At 36.7% G+C, this 22,940-nt stretch overlaps 1 protein-coding gene and 1 long non-coding RNA gene across 3 annotated transcripts; one reads left to right on the top strand and one right to left on the bottom strand.

Annotated features, from left to right (window-relative positions):
- Nucleotides 1-321: 321 nt before the first annotated feature.
- Nucleotides 322-14,401, bottom strand: NAA20 (N-alpha-acetyltransferase 20, NatB catalytic subunit). 2 transcript variants are annotated; one of them, XM_081290918.1, is made up of 6 exons: nucleotides 14,259-14,401; nucleotides 9,830-9,854; nucleotides 6,699-6,789; nucleotides 5,937-6,072; nucleotides 1,301-1,446; nucleotides 322-849 (listed from the first exon to the last, which is right to left on the bottom strand). In XM_081290918.1, the coding sequence occupies exons 1-6, from the start codon at nucleotides 14,309-14,311 to the stop codon at nucleotides 764-766; spliced, it is 537 nt and encodes a 178-aa protein (XP_081147044.1). In that variant the 5' UTR covers nucleotides 14,312-14,401; the 3' UTR covers nucleotides 322-763. The 2 variants fall into 2 exon arrangements, with proteins under 2 accessions (XP_081147044.1, XP_081147045.1); XM_081290919.1 differs by lacking the exon at nucleotides 1,301-1,446 and having other exon boundaries at nucleotides 14,259-14,399.
- Nucleotides 14,302-21,657, top strand: LOC308647089. The gene is made up of 3 exons (XR_014021585.1): nucleotides 14,302-14,412; nucleotides 20,638-20,899; nucleotides 21,119-21,657. It is a non-coding gene; the product is annotated as an uncharacterized lncRNA (long non-coding RNA).
- The last annotated feature ends 1,283 nt before the right edge of the window (nucleotides 21,658-22,940 follow it).

Genomic DNA, 22,940 nt, shown 5'->3' with positions numbered 1-22,940 from the left:
TACTTATTGGATATTTTCAAATGCTAGAAGTAATGAAACTACGTATGAAAACATGGTCAGCCTATGGTCTGGTTTCTTTAGGAATTAAGTTCCTTTTCTTCTTTAAAAAAAAAAAAATCAGCTTCTTTTTGTATTTAGGAAGGCAGGATTTAAACAGTACTGAAAGAAAGAAAAAAATCCAGGAAACAACTAGGAAGAATCTGTACAGACAAGCAGCTTATTTTTATGTAGTTAAAAAAAAAAAAGTAAGAAAAATATATCTGATGCCCTTTCATAATCTTGATTTAGTTGTATAAATGACCAGCAGACACCCAGAAAACATTCATAGAATCAACAATGTATTTTATTATACATCTTAGATTTATACATTTCATATATGCTTTTAAAGCTTCAATTAACAGTTCAATACAAAATAAAAAATATATATATATATATATGCAGCAGTGGTTCTCAGGCACAGAATTTAAGAGGCTGGAGCAAGTCTTTTCCCGGCATATAGTGGACATTATGAATCATGATAGTGGAAAGCTTCCTTCTGACCTAGCTGCCTTCTTGATTGAATTTTATTAGAGCAAACAGCTTTAAGACATGTGATATTGCTAAATGGAAACAATGAGATTGAAAATGTTTATATCCTGTATTTTCTTAAAGTCTTTAAGACCTAAATGATTACTTTTCTCCTAATAGTGCTCCAAGATCATCCAATGAAATAATATTGTCCATAAACTATTTGGAACAACTGCCTAAGAACCACTGCCTATGGTTATTCAATGTCTTCAGGCCTCACAGGATGAGGTAATGGTATGATGGATTTCTTCTCAGTGTCCCTGGAAAGTGCCTTCCTCATATCTGTTAGGAAGCAAAGTTTAATGTGAAGTATCCAAGTATCAAAACACTTCATATCAAATTTTAAATGTATGTAGGTAAAGTTCCCATAAAAGATTTTGTCCTATACTCCCACTTCCAGACTCTACGAGAAATATATTTATACGTAAGACTTCCAATTCTAAGTGTATCAGATGCTAACCAAACCCCACCCAGGATTTAATTCATCATACACATTCGATCTTAAATACCATACTCATAATATTATGAAATAATAATTTATAAAAACTGACCACTGGTTAGTTAATGTAAGTTAATCACTAATAAGGTTCATAAACATGTTAAAGGTGATTTAAATATCCAAGTCCAATATGGTTCTCTTTGAAATATTCAATTATTTTAATATATTAACCTGGAGAAAAAATTTAACTGTTCTGGCTTCTTCTTGGAGTTACTGCTTTGGAAGGGAGCTTACCATAAGCATCCTCATCGGGCTCCCCGTTGCTGGCTGAATAGTACTCTATGACCGTCCTATACACACTGTAGCCCAATTGCTTGTACATGTTGACTGCAACTTGGTTAGATACTCTTACAAAGAGATCAACAAAAAATCCACCCTTTCTTTAAAAAAAAAAAAACAAAAAAAAAAAAAAGAAAGATGTTGGAATGTGAGAAACCCTAGGAAGTAATAAATACAGATTTTTAAAAACAATACTTGTTTTTACTTTGCTTTGACTACTACTCAGTAACAAGACTTTGCAGCTTGACAATTCTGCGGTACAAAAAGATGACTGTTTTTGCTAAGAGTCAAAAGCTGTAATACGTTTTCTTAAAATATAATTTTTTTCCTACAATTTTGCTACTGGTTTTTAAAAATTACTGTGTATTTCATATCACAGTAATTGATATGCTTATTTTATAAAACAGTCATAGCACATGATGTTTTCTCTCATGTGCACAAACGGCAAATAGCCATATAGCAGGATGCTGGTTGCAGCCCTGAAGCCCACAGGTCTTTGTGGTAATATACGTTCATTTACTCAGAGGTCTCCACATCTGACCCTTGTGACCAGACTATTTTCTGTTTGCTTTCTGTTGTCAATTTACCATCTATTATAGTTTAGTTCCTCCTGTTTGTTGTCTATATGTAATGGAATCAGACTTTATGCATTCCTTTGTGATTCGCCTCAGTCAGCACTGTGAGCTGGAGCTTGTTCATCTTCACTTTGTTAAGCATTCCACTGTATGAATACACCACAAGCTATCCATGGTCCTACTGAAAAGCATTTCCAGTTTGTACTAGTACAGTTTATGCTGTGGAGGCTGATGTAGCTCAGTGGGAGAGCTCTTGCCTAGCACATGTGCAAGGCACTGGGTTCAATCTCCTGTACCGCCAAACACACAGGCACACATACAAAACAACCACTACCACTAACTATGCTGCTATGAAAACTTTTTTATTGAGCATCTTGTGGAATAGTATCATCTAAGATCTATAACTAGGATATATATTGTTGTGTCATAACCGTTTTCAACTTTATTAGATAATGCCAACCTGTTTTCCAAACTGCTTGTAAAACTTATTACCCTTCTATAGAAGTGGATGAGACTCCAATCCCACAGTAACAAGCTTTAATGCAACTGACATTTTTATTTTTGCCACACTAATGGTATAATGATATATCAGTGTGATTTTAATTTGCATTTGATTACTAACAAGGCTGAATATATTTCTGGTTATTGATCATTTAGATTTCTCCTATTTAATACTTAGTAGTCTTTCACACAATTTTCCCCCAAGCTGCAGCTGTCTGTGTATTTTGGATATTCAGCATTATATAATATTTTTAGAAATATCTTTTCCCTGTTTGTGGTTTGTCTTATCATTATCTCCAATGTATCTTTTTTTTTTTTTTTTTTGAGAGAGAGAGAGAGAGAGAAAAAATATCTTTTTTGTATATGGACACAACACAATGCCTTTATTTTTATGTAGTGCTGAGAATTGAAAACAGGTCCCGCCCGTGCTAGGCGGTCGATCTACCGCTGAGCCACAATCCCAGCCCTCCAATGTGTCTTTTGATGATCAAATTTATTCCAGTTGTTAGTAAGGTTGAACATAAAACCTTCTTCTTACAGTTAAGCACGTTTCGGCCTGTTCCAAGTTATTCTTTTGTACCCTGAGGTCACATAAACACTCTTCTATCTTATATCCAAAGAGCTTTTTAGTTTTGCCTTTTACATCTAAGTTTTTAATAAATCTGGAATTGATTTGTGAATGTTCATCCAGTGACCATAAAGTATATTTACTAGAGGTTTATTATTGATAATAATTTTTCTTTTAGGTTAAGGATACTCTCTTCCTTTTTCCTAGTTGGCTAACAGTTTGTTGTTTTTGGTTTTTAATCAAGAATGAATATTGGATTGTATCAAGTTTACTGCACTTAATGAAAAAACAGTTGTTCTCATTTAGTGTGAAGTTAAAACAACCTTGTTCCTGATGTTATCCACTGAACCCATTTTGCCCCATGATCTTTCTGGGATTATTTTTTTGCACTTAAGGAATGAGATTTCCTCAGTTCTTCCATTTTCATGTTTTTTGTCAGGTATTGTTATCAAGGTTATCCTAGCCTTAAAAAATAAGTTGAAGAATGTTCCAAGATTTATTTTTTGCTTGTGTAAAAGTGACCTTACTATAGTCATTTCTTAAATGTTTGCTAAAATTTGCCAGAAAAGCCAAAGCTCTCTTTGCAGAAAGTTATAGTACCTAATTGAAATCCTTTAAGGTAGGAATTGGCTCTCAAGGTAAGTAATGACTTTTACAATTCTGAAGAGTTAAAAATAAATTAATATAAGACAATGCAACAGATCTCAGGTGACCTGAAAACTCTATTTACTCTCTGGTTCAGAAAAAGTTCACTGACCTTCATTCTATACCCTTAACCAATTTCTGTCTATTGTTCTATCAGGAATAAGCATGTTCAAATTTCCCACTGTAATAATCATCTATTTATCATTGTTGTTTTGTCAAGTTTTGGATTTTTATTTTGAATTTATATCACTGGGTACATAAAATTTCTAACACATCTTTTTGATGGATTAAATCTTTTATCTGTATACAATGACCCTTCTTTACTCTGGTAATAATGTAACTTAATGGAAGTACACCAACTTTCTTTCCATTAGACTTTGCATGACATGATACCTTAAATTTTTCTTTCAATCTTTGTGTATTTGATAGTGTTTGAATTCATAGCTACTGCTTTATTTCATACTTTTTGTATTGCCAGTTTAAATTTCCTTTCTCTTCTTTTGGACTGATTCTTATCAAATTTTTTGTCTCCTCTTTTGGTAATTATCTACTGTTTCTACTTTCAATGTATACATTTAAATACATGCATTTATACATACACTCATACAAATAACTTAAGTCTTAACAGCTACCCTAAAATAATGAAGCTTCTAAAACTAGAAGGGAAGAAGCTTAGTGGTTTTCTACTCAGAGATAGAGAATCTATCCTATAATTAATTACACATGTGCAAGGTTACAGTTGGAACTTATTTCCTATCATTCTATCTGCTATACAAGAATGCTAAATAACTTTTTTCCAACAAGGATGTCATTAATAAATGTATAAACTATGTATTAAAAATTTTCTTCCCTTCCTTATTCAGTCTAGGCATAACTTTAAAAAAAAACTGTAAAGTCTAGAGTCAACTTCTTTTTCAGCTAACACCATTTCCTTTATTCTCTAACGGAATTGGCATCCTACTTGACTCAGAATGTTTGTGGCCACAGTTACTTCTTTAAAATTTGCCTTTATTAAATCCAAGAATTATGTGAAAATTAAGCCTCCAGACCTTTTTTTCATAACAATCTACTTTCCTACTACTCTTTCAGACATTTACCTTGAGAAATAAATGGCATCTGAATAATTGGTCAGACTTACATTATCTTGACTTTTCTAGAATGAGAAATGGGATAAGCCTTCCTTTTAATTACTCTACTACTTTTTTATCTCACATAGTGAGAGTGTTTAATATATGACTCTCCCTTTTTAAAATGTCATAATGTTGGCAGTTCCCAAACTGTGCACTCGGGTATCCCAAATTCATAGAAGGGTTATAGGATTTTCAAGATGCTTAGGGAAAACACAGTAAAACTTTATGTCAGATACTGGCAAAATTCTAGTTCAAAGTAGTTAACAAATTCAACATTATGCTACATTCCTTTTAATTACATAATATTTTTATGAAGCTGGGTTTTTGGCAGTTGCTGTAATTTTAAAAAGCACTAGTGCCACATGAATAGCAATGGAAACAGGATGGTGAATCTATTTCCAAGGTTTAAAAAGTCATTCAGTCACTGGAACACACCTGTTAATCCCAGCTACTTGGGAGGCTGAGGCAGAAGGATCACAAGTTCACAAGTTCAAGGCCAGCCTCAGCAACTTAGCAAGACCCTGTCTCAAAATAAAAATAAAAAGAGCTGGGGATGTATGTAGCTCACGGAGAGTGCCCCTAGCACTCTAGAACAAAAAAAAAAAAAAATGTTTAAAAACCATTCAATGCCCTTGGTGAACATATCATTAATAGATAATAACCACACAGTTAAAAATGAAATGAATATGCATGTTATTTCAGTTTATCTTTTCAAAGTGGCTATTTTACAAGCTGTTAGGCTTGTAAGTATTTATTAAACATAAGATGGAACTATTTTCTTTTGGTACAGGAACACTGAAAATTCTACTAAGATACTCAGAACAATGATAACAAAATTTAGGAACTTATGCCATAGTAGCAAGAACACAAAAATAAACCTTCCTTGAAGGCTAATCTTTGATTTCACCAGTTATCCAGTGTATAGGCCTATGACAGGTCACTGCAACACTCTGCCTTAATTTTCCTCAATAACAAAACAGGAACAATGACATCACTTAGAATAGGTGACAGACAGTTCTAAGAACTACTAGAAGTTGAAAATAAAACCCTGCAAAGTATAAAGACACAGCAGCTACTCAGCCAGAAGTGGGGGAAAATCTTACAGATGTTCTACAGTCAAAAATGGTGAGGGTTCATAAATCACTAAGTATTTTTGAAAAACTGGATCTCACCTTTCTGAAATCTCCTCTAATAACTCCATAAGTTTAGCAGCCAAACCAAGACGTCGAAATTCAGGGGCAACAGACAGAGCTGTGACGTGCCCATGCCATTCTTCCCTGGCTACTGAGCCTTCTGCTTTACCCATAACTGCCGACAACAACAACAAAAGCATTCAGTAATTAGACACACTGATTAACATAAAATCAAAGTTTTCATTTTTAAAAAAATTTATTTATGTGCGGTACTGAAAATCAAACCCAGTGCCTCCTACACGCTAGGCAAGTGCTCTACCAATGAGTTACAACCCCAGCCCCCAAAGTTTTCATTTTTAAGTATCCAGTTAATGGTATTTATTTGAAAATTCCCTTGCAAATGAAATGCCACATCTGTTTATAGAATCAGGAAAAGTTTTCATGGAGGTATGTATATATGTGGGTATGTGCATACAATAAGAGACAATTCACAACTCAAATTTTTGTTAGTAATGCTACTAATTCAATGAAGATGATACAATCCACATATTATATATGCCAAATAAACCATGATATAAATATAGAATGAAAGTCCAAGAAAAATGAGATCATGTCTGCCTGGTTCACTGTTACCTAGAACATTCGCTAAAAGAGAAGTGATCAGTAAGCTGTTGAGTAGTTGAAGAGAAAATAAAACACAGGCATCATGATTCCAATTCTACAGTCTAAAGCAATCATGTTGAAATCTACATTAAAATCTTAACTTTCTACCCAAAAAAGTGCTAGTGGTTTTATACTTACTATAACCCATTAATTCTCCACCAGGTGCCTCTGCAACGATGAAATACTCTGGCCAGTGGGCGAGGTACTGTAAGTAAAAAGGAATCCCATACTAGATCCTGTTAAGGAGTATGAAAAGTAATGGACGGTAAAAAGTTCCCTTAAAACAAAACAAAAAAACATAATTGTTACTTTATCTTCAGCTCTGTAAAATTCCTAATTATGCCCAATACATGAAATATTTAGGTTAGCACTGAATTTTTACAAAATTGCCTAGACATATTACCTCAGTTGTGAAATGGAGACTGCTAGAAAGCAAAGAATCAGGACTCCAAAGTTCTTGGACAGTTTGCTTCCCTTCTTACTGACCATCCTGTATCTAAGTCTCTGTGTAGCATTTATCATCACCTGAGATTGTTATTTGTTCACTGTCTGTTTACTGATGGACTATGAATGTCAGATTTACTCTGTGGTGCTTAGCACATAGATGTTCAATATATTTATCCTTCCATAATTGCACTGGAAAATTAATGGCTAGTTCCTACTTTGGTTTCAGCCATGAAACTGAAAATAAGTACAACCTAAGTCCTTTCAGAGGCAATAATTACCTATTTTTCCCCTCCACTGATTCAAATTTTAATAATGCAGATAAAATGTGATTAAAGGAATCAAGTATGTCTGCTCATTACTTAACTCTTTGATCCTAGGGTGTCCTTACTGATAGGTACTCTCCTATATGTATTCTCAGTATAAACACTCTGATACAATTTAATGAGAGGACACCATCAATCATACAAAGCTCAGTGGTAAAGTGTTTGCCTGGCCTGCACAAAGCCCTGGGTTTAATACCAGTGCTGTTACAAAAAAAAAGTTTTTGGAAAATTTCCTCAAGTGTTAAATTCTTCAAATCCTCCAACTCTCCTCGAGGAACAGTCATTATTTTGAGAACTAAAACAACCCTAACATTGCAGGCCATCCAGTCTTGCTGCCATGAAGCCACTCACTCCTTAATCATCTTGCCTACTCCTCAAATCAACCAGTAGGACCTAACAGATTAGTTTCAAATATGAACTCACTTTGATTATGGGATTTAACTGTAAAATTTAGATGCCACTCAAAAGCACATTGTATAAGTTGATTTGCATTCTAATATTTTCCCTTATTATACAGTAAGAATTTTCCTTTGGCATTCAAAATTCTTCAAAAACTTTTGACTTTTCTTTTAAAGACAGGGAGATACTTTTAGTTAGTCACAATTTTAAAAATTCAAATGAAAGCTTTGTGGATTTTTCTTGTTCTACTCAATTTTGTTTCTAATCTATAGTCCTCTTATAGCCTGTACCTGTGGTTATTTTTTACTACTATGTAGGATTCCCTGATATGAAGACAAATCTAAATACTCTGTCTCCTGTCAGGAGTTTCTAGTTTCCAAAAAAACTTTGTAAGTCCTTCTTGGATACATCTTAATTTATTTAACCATATCCTTGTTATGTGTGAATTCCAAAATTTCAATATAATTCTCCTGAAATAATTTTTATCATGATGTAACTCAGGGGTAGCAAACTTTTTCTGTAAAGGCCTAGACAGTAAATTTCCTATGCTTGTGGACCATATGGTCTCTGGCCAGTGGGTGAGGTACTATAAGTTAAAAAGAATCCTACACTAGATCCTGTTAAGGAGTATGAAAAGTAACGGATGGTAAAAAGTTTCCTTTAAACAAAACAAAAAAACATAATTGTGTTTGCATATCTTTTTTTAATTTAAGTTTGCATGTCAGTTTCATGGCTGAAGCCAAAATAGGAACTAGCCATTAATTTTCCAATGTAATTATAGAAAAATTAATGTATTGAACATCTATGTGCCAAGCATCACAGAGTAAATCTGACATTCATAGTCCATGAGTAAACAGACAGTGAACAAGTAAGAATCTTAGATGATAAATGCTACACAGAGACTTAGATACAGGAGGATCATTAAGTAGGGAAGCAGACAACAAATTAGTCAGCATGGGCACATCTCAATATAATCTTATTTACATAAAAAAAAAGTGGGCCAAATTTGGCCCATGGACCTGAATTTGCTTACCTATGATAAAAACTGCCTCTATTTTTAAAAATTATTTTTGCTTTCAGGTAATGGAATCTCTAAGTATTATATTTCAAAATCACCTTCTAGTGAGACTATACCAGTTGATACTGTCACCAGCAATTTATGAGAATGCTTTTTTTACCCCATCATCATTAATATTGAGTTTTATCTTTTTTTTAAAATTTCTGGATCATCTGCTCTGTTATATATGGTTTCTCATTTTGATTTAAGTTTGCATGTCTTCTGACTGGTAAGATGGAAGTCTTTACAAGTTTACAAGCTTCTACTATGCCCTCTTGGGGCATAAATTAAATTATCAATTAACAGAACATCCTATCGATCTGCAATGGACATAAAGCATAATCCAGAAATCTAATGTTTCATTTTAAACCACTGAAGATATGTAGTTATCTGTTATAGCAACATAACCAAGAATGTCCTAACTTTCCATATTCTGCCCATTTTATGTTGGGATGATGATAGAGACTATCAATTATTATCCCAAATCCTCTATTCACTTTAGTTACAAGTCCCAATTTCAAATTGGGCTTAATTCTGGACTACGAATAGACTAGACAGGTGGGGCAGGAGGCAGGTACTTTATGGTGCTTTGCAAAATTACTCTTAAAACGGAAGGACACACTCACCTCCCCTCTGTAGATTCTGCTGCCATACTGATCATTTGCTCTGGAGCCACCTGGAACAGGAAGACCAAAGCTACTCTGGGAATGATTCGATAATTAAAATTGCAAAGAGGGTGGTTACTGGAGACTTCATTCAGAGGGAAACAGCCATCTTACTGAAGTCACTGTGCTTTCTGGTATATACATACAGCCATGCTACTGCTATGGGGCAAGGGAGCTATAATGTTACAGATTTATGTAAAGTATATATATGAGTAGTTTGCCAGGCAGATTTAAGGCAACTATTGTTTTTCGTTGTTTTTTAAAATGATTTACAGGTTTTTAAAGTTTTCAGCCCTTTTGTGTAATTTTTCCTTTTATTTCTCCATTTTGCTTACTGGTAAATCTTCATTTATTTTTTTATTTTTTTAAAAAGGATACAGTTTCTGTAAGTGGGTCCAAGTTACTGAAAGAAACAAAAGAAATGTCAAAATAAATCTTATAGAAGATAATAAATTGTTAGTGAAGCTGGGGACCAACTAGGTATATACCTAGTATCATGAATATAGACAGCAGGTCAAACTTGCCTGCTACCCCATTTCACACAAGGATTCTACCTGCCTGTGGGACCTTCCCTTACAGTTTTTTCTTTCTCTTTTCCACCTTATAAATATGAACATTCAGTTTTTACTTACCTACTCCTACATTTCCACCGACCCCATTCCTATATTTTCCATTGTGCATTTTTGAAGGAGGCTTTCCCCCAACCTGGCCCTGGTGCCAGCATGTACTACCACACCATCATCACACCATTCTTAAAACCTATATCCTCCATCCCCAACCAGCTCTGGCCTCTCACTTTCCTGTTCATTTAATGGAACTGTTATTTTTTCAGACACAAACCAGCAACTTTCAACCTTCTTCCCATTTATAGTCAAGTTTTTTGGTACCCTTAACAATGCCATATTACATCTCTCTATTCCAGTAAGTTCTCAATCTTTTTGGTCTCAAAAACCCCCTTTACACTAAAAAAGTATTCAACTTTTAGTTTAGATAGGTTATATATATTGATGTTTTAAAATTAAAAATATTCATTGAAAATCTATATAAGTCAATTATATGTTAACATTAATAACTTTACCAAGAAATCACTATATTTTGGAAAATAAACAAAAACTTAGCGACAACAATGACACTTTTAACAGTTTTGCAATGACTGGCTTTAGAAGAAACCAGCTGAATTTTCAAGGATTTGTTATGCTTGCTGTTGAAAGATAACACATCAGGAAAACCCCAATGTATGCTTTTAAGACAATGAGAGTGAAAAAGGCATTTAAAAAAAATCTTAGTATTATGAAAATAGTTTTGTTCTTGCAGAACTCCAAAACAATCCTGGGGACCCCGCAGAGCCCTGACCCTCACCTGGAGAATCACTGCTCTAACACAGTGTGGGGATTCACTCTCCTACACTTCTTGACTACTTCATATCCTTTCGTCTCACCTTGACTCTCCAACAGGTTGCCCCTTCTCTATCTCAGCTGCTTCCTATTTCATCACAAAGAAAATACAACAGTAAGAAGAGAAGAAAGTGTCACCAAAGTCCCACCAGTGAATCCACCCACCTAATGACCACCAGATGCTTGCTTGCACTTCTGTCACTAGGCATGGAGTGTCAGCCAGCAGATCCCACCCCTCTCACTACTCAGGACCCTCCCTGCTCTTGCGATTCTGTATCCTGTATCTGCATCTCAAATTTCTGTCTCTTCCCTAGAAGAAATGTACAAATAGGATTTACACTTAGTCATCAGCAGCTCTTCACATAGTTCCTCATTCCTTCTTCCTGAAACACTCTCTTCACTTGGCTTCCAAGACTCCATCAGTTTTTTTCTCCCACCTCAGTGACCGGTCTCCTTGACACCTTTGGGCGTATTCTAGACTTTTCTTTCTACAGTTATTCCATCACTAGTGTCATATAGTCTCCTGATAACCTGCCATCATCCACACAGTAAGGATCTTCAAACTCCTATCTTTAGTCCAGACCTAAACTTGAGACCCCCATGCCCAGATGCCTACCTGATTTTTCTACTGGGGTGTCTTAATGAGAAGACAGAGAAGCCCAAGTCCCAGGAAGGAGTTTCCAAGAACTAGGCCTTTGACTCTCTGACTTCATCTCTTACACGCCTGTACTCACGATATACCAGCCACACTGGTTGCTGCCTCCTATTTGAAATATCTTTTGCACAGATATCTTTACTGTCCCCTCGATCTGGAAGCTCCTGGTATCCAAATGACTCACTCCCTCATTTCACCTAGGTCTTTCTTCAATGGCATCTTCCCTGAACACCCTACGTAAAGTTGAATTCCTAAGCACTTCCAATTTTCCTTCCCTGCTTCTGTTTCTTCCTTCATACTGAACACTAAGTTGTATTTACCACTTTTATCTCTAAAAATGTAAATTCCATAAAGACACCAATATTTTTGTTCTTTTCATTGCTGCTCTAGTACTGGCACTTATTAGGCACTCAAATATTGTTCCAAGAATAAAATTTCAGTTAAAATAATTGCAAAAGTCTATACCTAATGCTTCTTTCAATTCCTTCTGCAATCCTACCCTGCATGATTTTGTTTCCAACCAAAATGACAATAAAAGGAGTATAAAAGTGGAGACAAAGTGAGCTCCTATATACCTTATTGGTATATGCTGAAAAGGCTAAGCAAGCAAAGTGACCTGGAATCTAAAGTTTGATTATAGTGTTCATGATTATACCCTTCAATTTTATTCATTTTCATATAAAACAGTGTTGTCCCTTTCTAGATCTTTGATTCTACAAGCTTTGACTTGTCTATTCCTCAAACTTCGGCCACCATGTCACCTCCCACCTGCACCTCCCAAACCTGCGCCTTTGTCAAGTCATCATCTCTGGGTCATTGCCAAGGACTCCTAAGTGGCTTACCTGCCTGGTTCATTTCCTCTAATTACTTCACACCCCACAGAGCACACTGGTTAAGAGTTCAGTCTGCCTTCCATGTCTGTGGGTTCTGCATCCTTGGATTCAACCAACTTTGGATTGAAAATATATGACAAAAATTGCATTCGTGCCTTTGAGTATTGACTTTTTTGGTCATCGGTCCCCAAATAACCCAGTAAAGCAACTATTTATAAGGCATTCACATTATATGAAGCATTATAAGTAAATCTCAGACAATCTACAGTGTGTCAGAGGCACATAGGTTATATGCAAATATTATGCCATTGTAAATAAGCAACTTGATCATCATTGGACTCTGGGATCCATGTTGGATCCTAAAACAAATCCCCCACAGATATCAAGGGACTTCTTTAGAGCAATGGTCTCAAACATCAGAGAATTTGCATTTTTAAAACAGTCCCTATAGTCAGGGACCAACTTTCCAAGAACCACCAGGGCCAATCTCCTTGGAGAAAATGCCTGGCTCAACCCATTCCCACCTCTGGGCTCCATCACTTGGGACAATTCATATAAGCTTGCAATACCTTACTCAAAATAAAATAAAGTAAAATGATGTCAGCACCACATAATTGAGTGGATTAAGTGATTACATGAGCATTCAGAACAGGTGTGTATGGGACAGGGAGAAATCAACACAAGTCAGACCCAACAGAAAATTCTTCCCACAGAATCACATTTAAACCCCTCTACGATGGATCCAAAGACCAGCTTCACCTGTTTTTCCCTGACTGCTGTTACAGAAGTCAACTACTATAATTTACACTGATACCAGCTATCTGACTAAACTTCTTGTTTTCTCACTTAAACACCTTCTCCAGAATGAACTTCCTCCTCCCCAACATTTTCCTCATCCTTCAAGCCTTACTCAATGTTCCTATCCACCTCATCCTAAAGTTTTTTCCACACTCCTGACATTTGAATCTGAATCACTGGCCCACAGTTTTCACTTATTGCACTATTGTTTTTAAAAGTGATTAGGAGACTGACAGATGGACAGACAAACGTGAGATAAGACCAGTGTAGTAAAAATAAAATTTCAACTGTAAAATCCACGTGGTACCTATAGGAGCTCAAGGCAAAATTCTTTCAACTCTTCTAAATGTTTAGGAATTTTGATAATAAACTGTTTTTGTTTTTTAAAGTACTTGCAAGTCACGGATCTTGCCTTAACTCAGACTGAACCCAGGACTCTGCATACGATGGATCTCTACAATCATCTGCCCTCTTCCTGGACTTCTCACGACAGAAAAAAAAAAAAAAAAAGTTGACTACTCCGGGGATGTGCAGATACAGTAACTAAACGTTCAAACACTACGACTGCGACATCACCTGCTGCGGTGGGACACAATGATGACAATGTTACTTCATTAGGATACAATTTAACCAATGGATTTGTTCCCAGCAAACACTTAGCTATTGACCTCAGTCGGAACCTTGCAACAGCCTCCGCCGCGGGTACTTTAGTGTGTCCACAGTACCCAAAAGTCACTAACCGGTAAGCCCCAGAACTAAGCGTGGAGCCCAGACCCGCGGCTCGGGACCGCTCGCCCACCTCGCTCCGCCACCCCTGCGCACCCTGACAACGACCTGGAGTCGGCCCCAGCGTTGCCCAGTACTCAATGGGCACGCAGGGTTAAAGGATGAAGTTATTTAAGTGCCTTGGCTGAGGTCACCAATGCCAGTGCGCAATCAGTCCCGGACCCACCGGGCCTCGGACCCCCGCAGCCCCGAAGGAGACGCAAGAGTCGGCCGGCGGGGTAACTTCCCAGGCCCCGGCCTGGGTGAGGGGGTCTGGCCGGGGTCGCAGCTAGGGACAGAGCTGGCAGTCCAGGAAGCGGGGCCCGGGCAGGAGCTGCCGGCTCAGGACGTGTCTTACTCACATGTTGTTGAAGCGAAACAGGTCGTCGCACGTGAAGGCCCGGAGCGTGGTCATCTCGCCACCGCCGCCACACTAGAAAGCCGGCACGTCGCGACCCAGTGCTCACTCCGCCGGAAGTCGCCCCGCGCGCGAGAAGAACTGCTTCCGGGCCTCAGGTTGGTAGACAGCAACGGCAGCAACTGCGCTCCCTCTGGCGGGCAGAGTCAGAAATTGCAAGACCACTCCTCTAAGGTCTTGGGGCTCCAGGAGCATACAGGTGGGGAGTGGAAGAGACTGTTGTTGGGTGCCCACAACTTTAAAACCGACTGTAGAGCAGTGTGATCACCCAGGAAGGAGAAAAAAGCTGCTAGGGATTAGAAAACCAAAGCATAAAAGATCCAGAACCACAAGGGAGCCCCATAGCAAACCAGATAAAGAGAAATGAGAGGATTCTTCCTCCTGGGTGTCCCGATCCAAAGATGCTAACCGCAAAGTGATCTTATCTTTTCTAATACCATGTTAAAAAAAAATACTTCATTTTTTATTTTTTTTGCGGTGCAGGGGGTTAAGCACCAGGGCCTCACGACTTGCTAAACAAGCACTTTACCCTGAGCTACATACATCCTGGGTCCTTCAAAATATTATTTTAAGACAGGGTCTCACTAAGTTATTGATCAACCTTGCAATCCTACTACCTCAGCCTCCCGAGTAGCTGGGTTTGCAGGTTTATATCGCCACACTTGGCTAATATTAAGAATATATTTTATTTTACCCAGTATACCTGAAATATTATCATTTCAACGTGTTAATACAAAAGGTATTAATGGAATATTTTACCCTTTTTTAGTGGTGAGACTTCGAAACCTGGTGTGTATTTTCCGTTTCAGCATATTTCAACTCGAAAGAGCGATTATCATGCTCCAGATTTTGATTTCATAAAATGTATGATTAAAAAGGAGATTCACACATTCAAATGGTCCCAAACATAGTATTTTCAAATAACTGGATTGAATTGCAGTTTTTAAATTTAGTTTAAATTAAAAGTTTAAAATTCTATTCTTCAGTCATATCAGCCAAATTTTAAGCACCCAATAGCCCCATGGGTAGTGGCTACCATAGTAGATAGCAGAGGTTAGTTTGATTTGGGAGATTCTTTCCCTTCCACCCCCTTTCTGAGCACCTGTTAAGATGGTCTTGCGGGACAGATTGCAGAGGTTAAACCAAGTCAAATAACGAATCAAAAAGAAGTATCAATTCCAAAGTCCTCTCATCCCTAATTACTCTGGAGCCCAAGTTATTCCACAGAAGCCCCCTGCCGCGCTTGTGGCCCAGGCATGCCAGAAGTAAAGAAATCAAATGGTTGAAGAAGTAGATAGCCCCAATAACAAGAATCTCCAAGGCCCAAGCTCATCTCCAGACATTGTTTCCAAAAGCTCAACTATATATATATAAATGCAAATGTAATAACCCCTAGGAGTTTCAAATTCATGACCACAGGTACTTTAAATACCAAAGGATGGCAGAATATAAAACCAGGAGTTTGGTTATTGCCTGCTAAGCATTTTAACAGGGAGAAATTATAGAGGCCATTTCCTATCAGTAAAATGTGTCACATTAAATAAATGTTACAGAAAAAAATTTAGAAAAGGTAAAATTGTGATTCTTATACAAATGTAAAGTGAACATATGTCAAAGATGTTGACTCATTTGTTAAAGAACCAGAAAGATGTAACAGTCAGTTCCAAGGAGAATTTTAAATGCACAAGGCACTCAGGAATACTAAAATGTATACACGGATAGGTGTAAAACTGGTCAATGTTGACTGCTCAGTCATCCAGTGCGTCTGGACACAATATGATGCATTTATATTTTTTGTGGAGAATAATAATTTTCATCAATACCAATGTCCTACAGCTTCTACAGCTTACAGATTTGTAAAATAGGTAAAAGACAATAAAAGAGAAAATCTAGAAGGGTCTACTGAACAAGATACCCAGTTATCCTTTATTGTTTTTTTTTTTTTTTTTTTTGGTCATGTCAAAGTGTTTCACAATTTTTTCTGACAGGAACTAAATTTTAATTGATTTAAATTTTATTAGTTGTGAAGTTTTGATGGTTATCATAATTTTTCTCTGGTTCTGATTTATTAACTATACACATAACACTATAAACATCAGAGATTTATAGCTATCTTTGTAACTATTTAACTAATGATATAACACATAGGATTTTGATTTTTAAAAAAATTCTGTGGATTTAACACAAAGGCAGACCATTAGATTACAACCACTGATAGAAATTGTAATTCAGAATTATCATTTTGAGCCATAGATCAACACTATCCCATAACCATAGCAGTGACAAGAGAGAACGTGCATGAGAGCTCAGAGTATATCCTGGAGACAAGCTGGAACTTGCTTCTCTCCCTTTGTGTCTACCTATTTTAAAGCTGTTATGAACATCTTAGCTGAGCATCTTCTACGAATTAGCACCTCAGAGGGTGACCAGTAGGTGTCCAGCAAGTATCAGTTGAATGGCTGAATGAAAAAGGTGGCATACTGACTGTACTGAAGACACTGTTTACAAATGGTATTCACATTATTTCGAATCTGTACCTATCTCATGGGACCATTGTGCAGATTCAATGAGTTAATATCTGTAAAATACTTAGAACAGTTCTTGCCAGCCTTACGTGTCATCTAAGTGCTTGTTAAGGAAAATCAATGACATGAAGTATTTGGCATATTTAAGAATTGAAATCTTGGAATGTAGACTGTAGAAGAGGGAAAATCCTCAGCCATAGACACTTTAACAAGTTCAGCTCAGGAATGATTGCATGTTGCTCACATCACCCAATGAGTAGCTTATATCAGATGCATGTGGCTTTTGAAGCCACCTCCCTTTTCGCTTTCTGTGCACTAGCCAGAAGGGTGTACATGTGGCATACTTTTATGGAGTTTTACAAATACAAATATATATATGAGGACTGTTTATATTTTTGAAGCCTGTGCTGACTTAATAAAAGGAATATATGCACATATTAAGAAATTGAAGACATATGGAAATGTTCAAAGACAGAAGTAACAAGTCACTCAACATTTTACCACCCAAGAACAAGCCAGCTTTAATCTTTGAAGAATTTCAGACATCTCTCTATGTAATTTAAGGGGGCCAAGAAAGACTTTTACAAAAAAGGGGTTCAGATTGTATAGGTTAATATAAATAAGAGCTATTTCTTTAAAAAGAACAAAAAATAAAAATAAAATTTTCCTTAAATTTAGCAGCAGAAGAAAAAGAATGAAAACCAAAGGGATTGCTGAACACAGAAATATTGATACCTAAAAGTTTCCTCTAAGTTTAAGAATGTAATATGTATATGCATGAAATATGATTTCAACCCTTTAATGAAAATCATTGAGATTGAAATCAAATTTGAACTGAGTTTCACGAAAGAAAAATAAGTTGATATGTTTCTTTATCACTTCCTCTATCCTTCTGATTAGGTATGTTGTATTATTGTCACTTTTCAGGATTTATATATCTGTGTTAAAACTCTTGTGTCTCTCACTGGTTTGGTTTTAAATTGATAACTGAGTGGGTGTCACACTCATCACCATTTGTTATTAGAATTTTCCCATTCCATTCTTCACTTTGGTTTATGAATGGGTGACTGGGTTTCTTTACAGAGGTTTTTTTGTTGTTTTTTTGTTTTTGTTTTGTCTTGTTCCCCTGTGTTTTCTTGACTTTGTTCTTCCTCATGTCTCCTGGATGCTGGGATCCTCTAGCTCCCCTGACTGTTCAGAAGGCCTGAATGGGATACTGGCTGAATATTCATGAATTCCATGTTCTCTCTTCCAGAACTTTGTAAACACATTGCTCCATTGTTGTTTTGTGTTTAAAGTTTCTGGGGGAAAAGAATAAGGCCAACATGAGGTGTTTTTTTTTCTTTTGTGAGTGAATATACTGGAGCGTCATTAATTACAACACTCCCAGAAATAAACTTTTTTATAATATATACATTTTAAACCTAATTAATCTCTGAAAATTTCAGCAGTTTATCACTGAAACTTACCCCCAAATTAAAATCCGAATCACTCATATATATAACTGGAAGGAATGTAAGGTGGTATAGTCTTTTTGGTAGTTTCTTTACAAACTGAACATATAACTACCATCTAATCCAGCAATTGAACTCCTGGGCATTTGGCCCAGAAATATAAAAACTTATGTTCATGTAAAAACTAGACCTGACTATTTAAGCCAGTCAAAAGTCTATGTGCTGGATGATTCCATTTATATGGCATTTTGGAAAAGGCAGAATTTAAGAACAGAAAATAAATCAGTGCCTGCCTGGGACTGGGTTGGAGAGAGCACTAGGAATTGAGGAGCGAAAATGGGTCTGGTCATCATGGTGGGTGGCAATATGACTGAATGTGTCTGTCAAAACTCATGGAATGTATACCACAAAAGTGAATTTGACTGAGTGTAAGTTAGATCTTAATAAACCTCACTTTAAAAATGGCCTTTACATTATTGTTGCCACTATTTCAATATTTTTATTTGAAAAGTACAAGTACCTTAAAGTCCCTGTGAGTCCCACAGTTATTTGGGACATGCTGTTATCAATTTCCATTTCAGAGCATTCAATTTTATTTTTAACATGCAGGAAAACATAGTTTCTGTCCCAGCTGCACATTTTCCCTACATTAAAGATGACTCATAGAACTTTTTATTTATCATTTTACATTGAGTAATTCTTTTTTACTGCTTAGTTGGAAAAAACTACAAGCTTTTACCACTTTTAATCACAAAACATTTTCCTGCTCATTGAAACAAAACACCATGTGCTCTCTGTAAATAGTGCTGACCCAGATTCACATCCATCATTGCAAAATTCCACATTTAAAACAAGCAAACAGCTTAGTGCTTCATCTGTTATTGCTCTGTTTCTTTTCTTTCAGATTACGGGGGAAGCACAAAGTGCACTGTAAATAGATATTTCGATATGTGCTAGGCAACATTCTTGACAATAAAACAGCTTAAATGGGTGGGTGCCTTCACTTAAAAGTTTTTTTTTTATTATAAAACAATTACTGGACAGGATGAAAGCATTGGCCCTGACCATAAATATGATAATCTATTTTTCAGTTTTGCTAATTTGGATGTACAAATGCATTCACTATGGAAATTAAAAACTGATGACAGGTTTCAATTAAGCAAGGCAGGCTGTATACATCTCTTTTGTACCACACCTCACTAAGAATAAAAGAGAATTTAAATTTTTTTTTTTTTTAAAAAAGGCCTAAATCCATAAGACAAAGAGATTGGAAGAGGAGACAAGAGCCAATGAAACGGGGCAACAACAGTTTGGATGCTAAAAATGCATTTAGTAGAAAGTTTTTTTAAAAAAGATTTAAGTTACTGCTGGCAGAAAGGCAATTGAAAATTGATTTCTGGTACAGAATCTGGTGAGGCTGAGGGATGAGACAGCAGGTATGACTGAGGGGAGAAGATGGGGACCCTTTTTCCTGAGGAGACCAAGACACTGTGCCCTGTGCTCAGGGCACAGACAGCAAAGGGCAAAGGGGAGACAGATGACATTCCAAGTTTGTCTCACTCTTCTTTTCCAATAGAATATAAAATGGAGAGTGAGGCAAAGTAGGAATATGGAGAGAAGAGGAGAGGGAAAGGCAAGGGTCTGGGAAATGAAACTGGCCAAATTATGTGCCTGCATGAATATGTCACAACAAATCCCACTAGTATGTATAATTAGAATGCACCAATAAAAACTATTTTATATAAACAAATTGGAGTACTGAAAGGCAAAAGCCCAGTGGGGGCTTGCTTAGGTCTAATAATGCTGGCAGCTAGATTTAACCTTCTCTGCAACCCCAGGTGAATATGAGAGAATTTTGACGTTGAGGACAACCACCTGACCCTGACCCAAGAGAAAAGCCCCACAAATATTCACATTTTGTGCATCACTCCAATAAAATGATCAGGTAGCCCCGGGGGGAAGACACTGTTTAAGAAAGATAAATCTTGGCACAAACTATGCTATATGCATTTAGGAATATGTCAAAATGAACCCCACTGTTATGTATAACTATAATGCACTCATAAAAATCTTAAAAACAAAGCTTAAATCTTCACCTATGTAGTATGGCACTTGAAAGTAATAGGAACAAATCAACAAGCAACAATGTAAGCATAGTTTTTTAAAAATAAGGAAATTAATAATGGAAGACATTGATGGAGATGTGATTAGGGAAGGAGGCACCAGAAATGGGATTGGATTCAGGAACAGGACCTATTGATCTCCATTAAATCCCTTTAATATTTGACTTCATAAATCATGTATTGTTTTTATTTTTCAAAAATACCTCCCTCCCCTACAAAAGGGAAGGTGAAATCATGAGAATTAACCAACATCATCTGAGGATGATGAGGACTCTGGATTTTCTGGAATGGTGATGACCCAGACAAATGGAGGCCTTCTGCAGATGCACCACTCTCTTCCTGTGTATCTCCTACTGGTTGTGATTCCAGAGGGGCTTGCTTGGGAATACACGACCGTGTCCCTGGACATGCACACACATACACGTGTGTGAGCTGGTCTAGACAGAAAGGCCTTCCTGACTCACAATGCCTGGCAAAATCACAGTAAGTTTGTCTTCAGTGACCCCTCCTCATTTTTAGAGTCTTTTCCCCATGCCCTTTCCCCTATCAAAGCAAGAAGAATATGATGTATAACTATGAGATAAAAATTTGTTTACTGACATTTGCATCTTAAGCCTCTTGTAGGTAAAGTAGGTGATTTTAAGCAAGGTATGCCTGATTTTTAATAAGCATCACAACCTCTTTTCTTCTCCTTTCTTCCAGGTTGTAACAGCAAGACAGCTACTACAACTACTACTACTACTACTACTACTACTACTACTATTACTACTACTCAGCTGTACAAGTGCCAGTACCCCACGTATATCTCAAAAGAGTATTTCTCAAACCATACTGCAAATATAAATCAGATGGGAATTTGTTAAAATGCAGATTCTAGTGTTTTGTTTCATTGTGGTGCTGCAGATTGCACCCAGGGCCTCACACGTGGTAGGCAAGGGCTTTACTACTGAGCTGCATCCCCAGCCCAAATTTTGCATGCATTCTGACTCAGCAAGTCTGAGAGTGGCCTGAAATTCTAACACACTCCTGGCAGATGGGAGGCTTGGTCAATGGACTTTATCTTCAGCTGTGAAACTTTAAAACTATCTGTTAACCCTTTGCAATTCACCAAGTGTTTACTTTCATGTGCTAGTGATAAATAGAAACTTTCTTACTGTTCTATGCTACTTTCATATTTACTTCTGATCTGTTAAAGAGCCTTTATCAATTTATCACTCTTTCTTGTTTTTCTTTCTTTTAGTTCATAATGGATGCATTTTTTTTTTTTTGCATGCAATTATACACCAGTAGATTACAGAGAAAAGAAGCTTAGAAAGATAAAATTGACTGAAATGATGACCTGGCTCATTCTCTCATAATTTGTAGTACTGGCAGGAAATAAGAAGTATGGACAAAAGAAATAATGAGAAGTAATTCCATCAAATGTCTTATTGTTTTTGGTAAGGCATGATTTATACTTTTTAACAGTCACTTTGTTAAAATGTTATAAATGCATACATTAATAGCTAAATACAAAATAAATAAAATATGGGAAAAGTCTAAACAATAATTGCTTTCTGGTAGGCATTATTTTAGATGCCTATTGGGGGCAGAAATTGTTCCTTTCAAATTTCACTCTGGCCATGACTGGGAAACCAGCAAGATTCATCTTTGCAATCTCCCTCCCTCCCTTTCCCCTTCTTTTTTTTAATATTTATTTTTTTAGTTATAGGTGGACACAATATCTTTATTGTATTTTTATGTGGTGTTGAGGATCGAACTCAGTGCTTCACGCATGGTTGGCAAGCGCTCTACCTCTGAGCCACAACCCCAGCCCCCCCTTTCCCCTTCTTGGCAAAAGTTACCACTGATAATCGCACCTGATGATGCTCTTGACCAGGAGGGGATTCTGGGAAAAACCTGCATGCATGTGGCCTCTGCCCGCCCTTCTCTCTCTCTCTCTCTCTCTCTCTCTCTCTCTCATACATACACACCACCATAACCATCAACACCATCAACAGCATAAACAAAGTTAAACCACAGCATTTACTTTTGATCCTCCCATATTGGGCATTCCACCCCAATAAATTTTTCTTAATTTGATACCTCTCACTGCCTTTCTTCTATGTCATAAGAAACTAGCAGATAATAACATGAATTAGAAATAAACCATAGTAGGAAAGTGTCAAAGCAGTAGACCATCTAATGATAATAAAACCTAATATTTAATAGTGCTTATGGTGTGTTAGGTACTGTTCTAAGCCTTTGGCCTGGATCAATTCATGCTGGCCTTACAGCACCCTGATATAGTTTTCCTTTACTATAACAAATATCAGTGATAAAGAGAAAAGGTTTATTTTGGCTCATGGTTTTAGAGGTTCCAGTCCATGATCAGGCAGATCCATTGCTTCAAGGACTTTGATGGGAATGGCAAATTGGAGGGGAGCTTGTGGCAGAGTAAAACCACTCACTTTATAGCCAAGAAGCAATAGAGAAAGGAGAAAGGAAGGGACTAGTGTCCAAATGACATACTCCCAATGACCTA

This window comes from Spermophilus citellus (assembly GCF_964194105.1).
Source record: "Spermophilus citellus genome assembly, chromosome: 4".
Classification (NCBI taxonomy): domain Eukaryota; kingdom Metazoa; phylum Chordata; class Mammalia; order Rodentia; family Sciuridae; genus Spermophilus; species Spermophilus citellus.
Note: the sequence above shows the minus strand (reverse complement) of the source record. Positions and strands in the feature narration are given on the sequence as shown.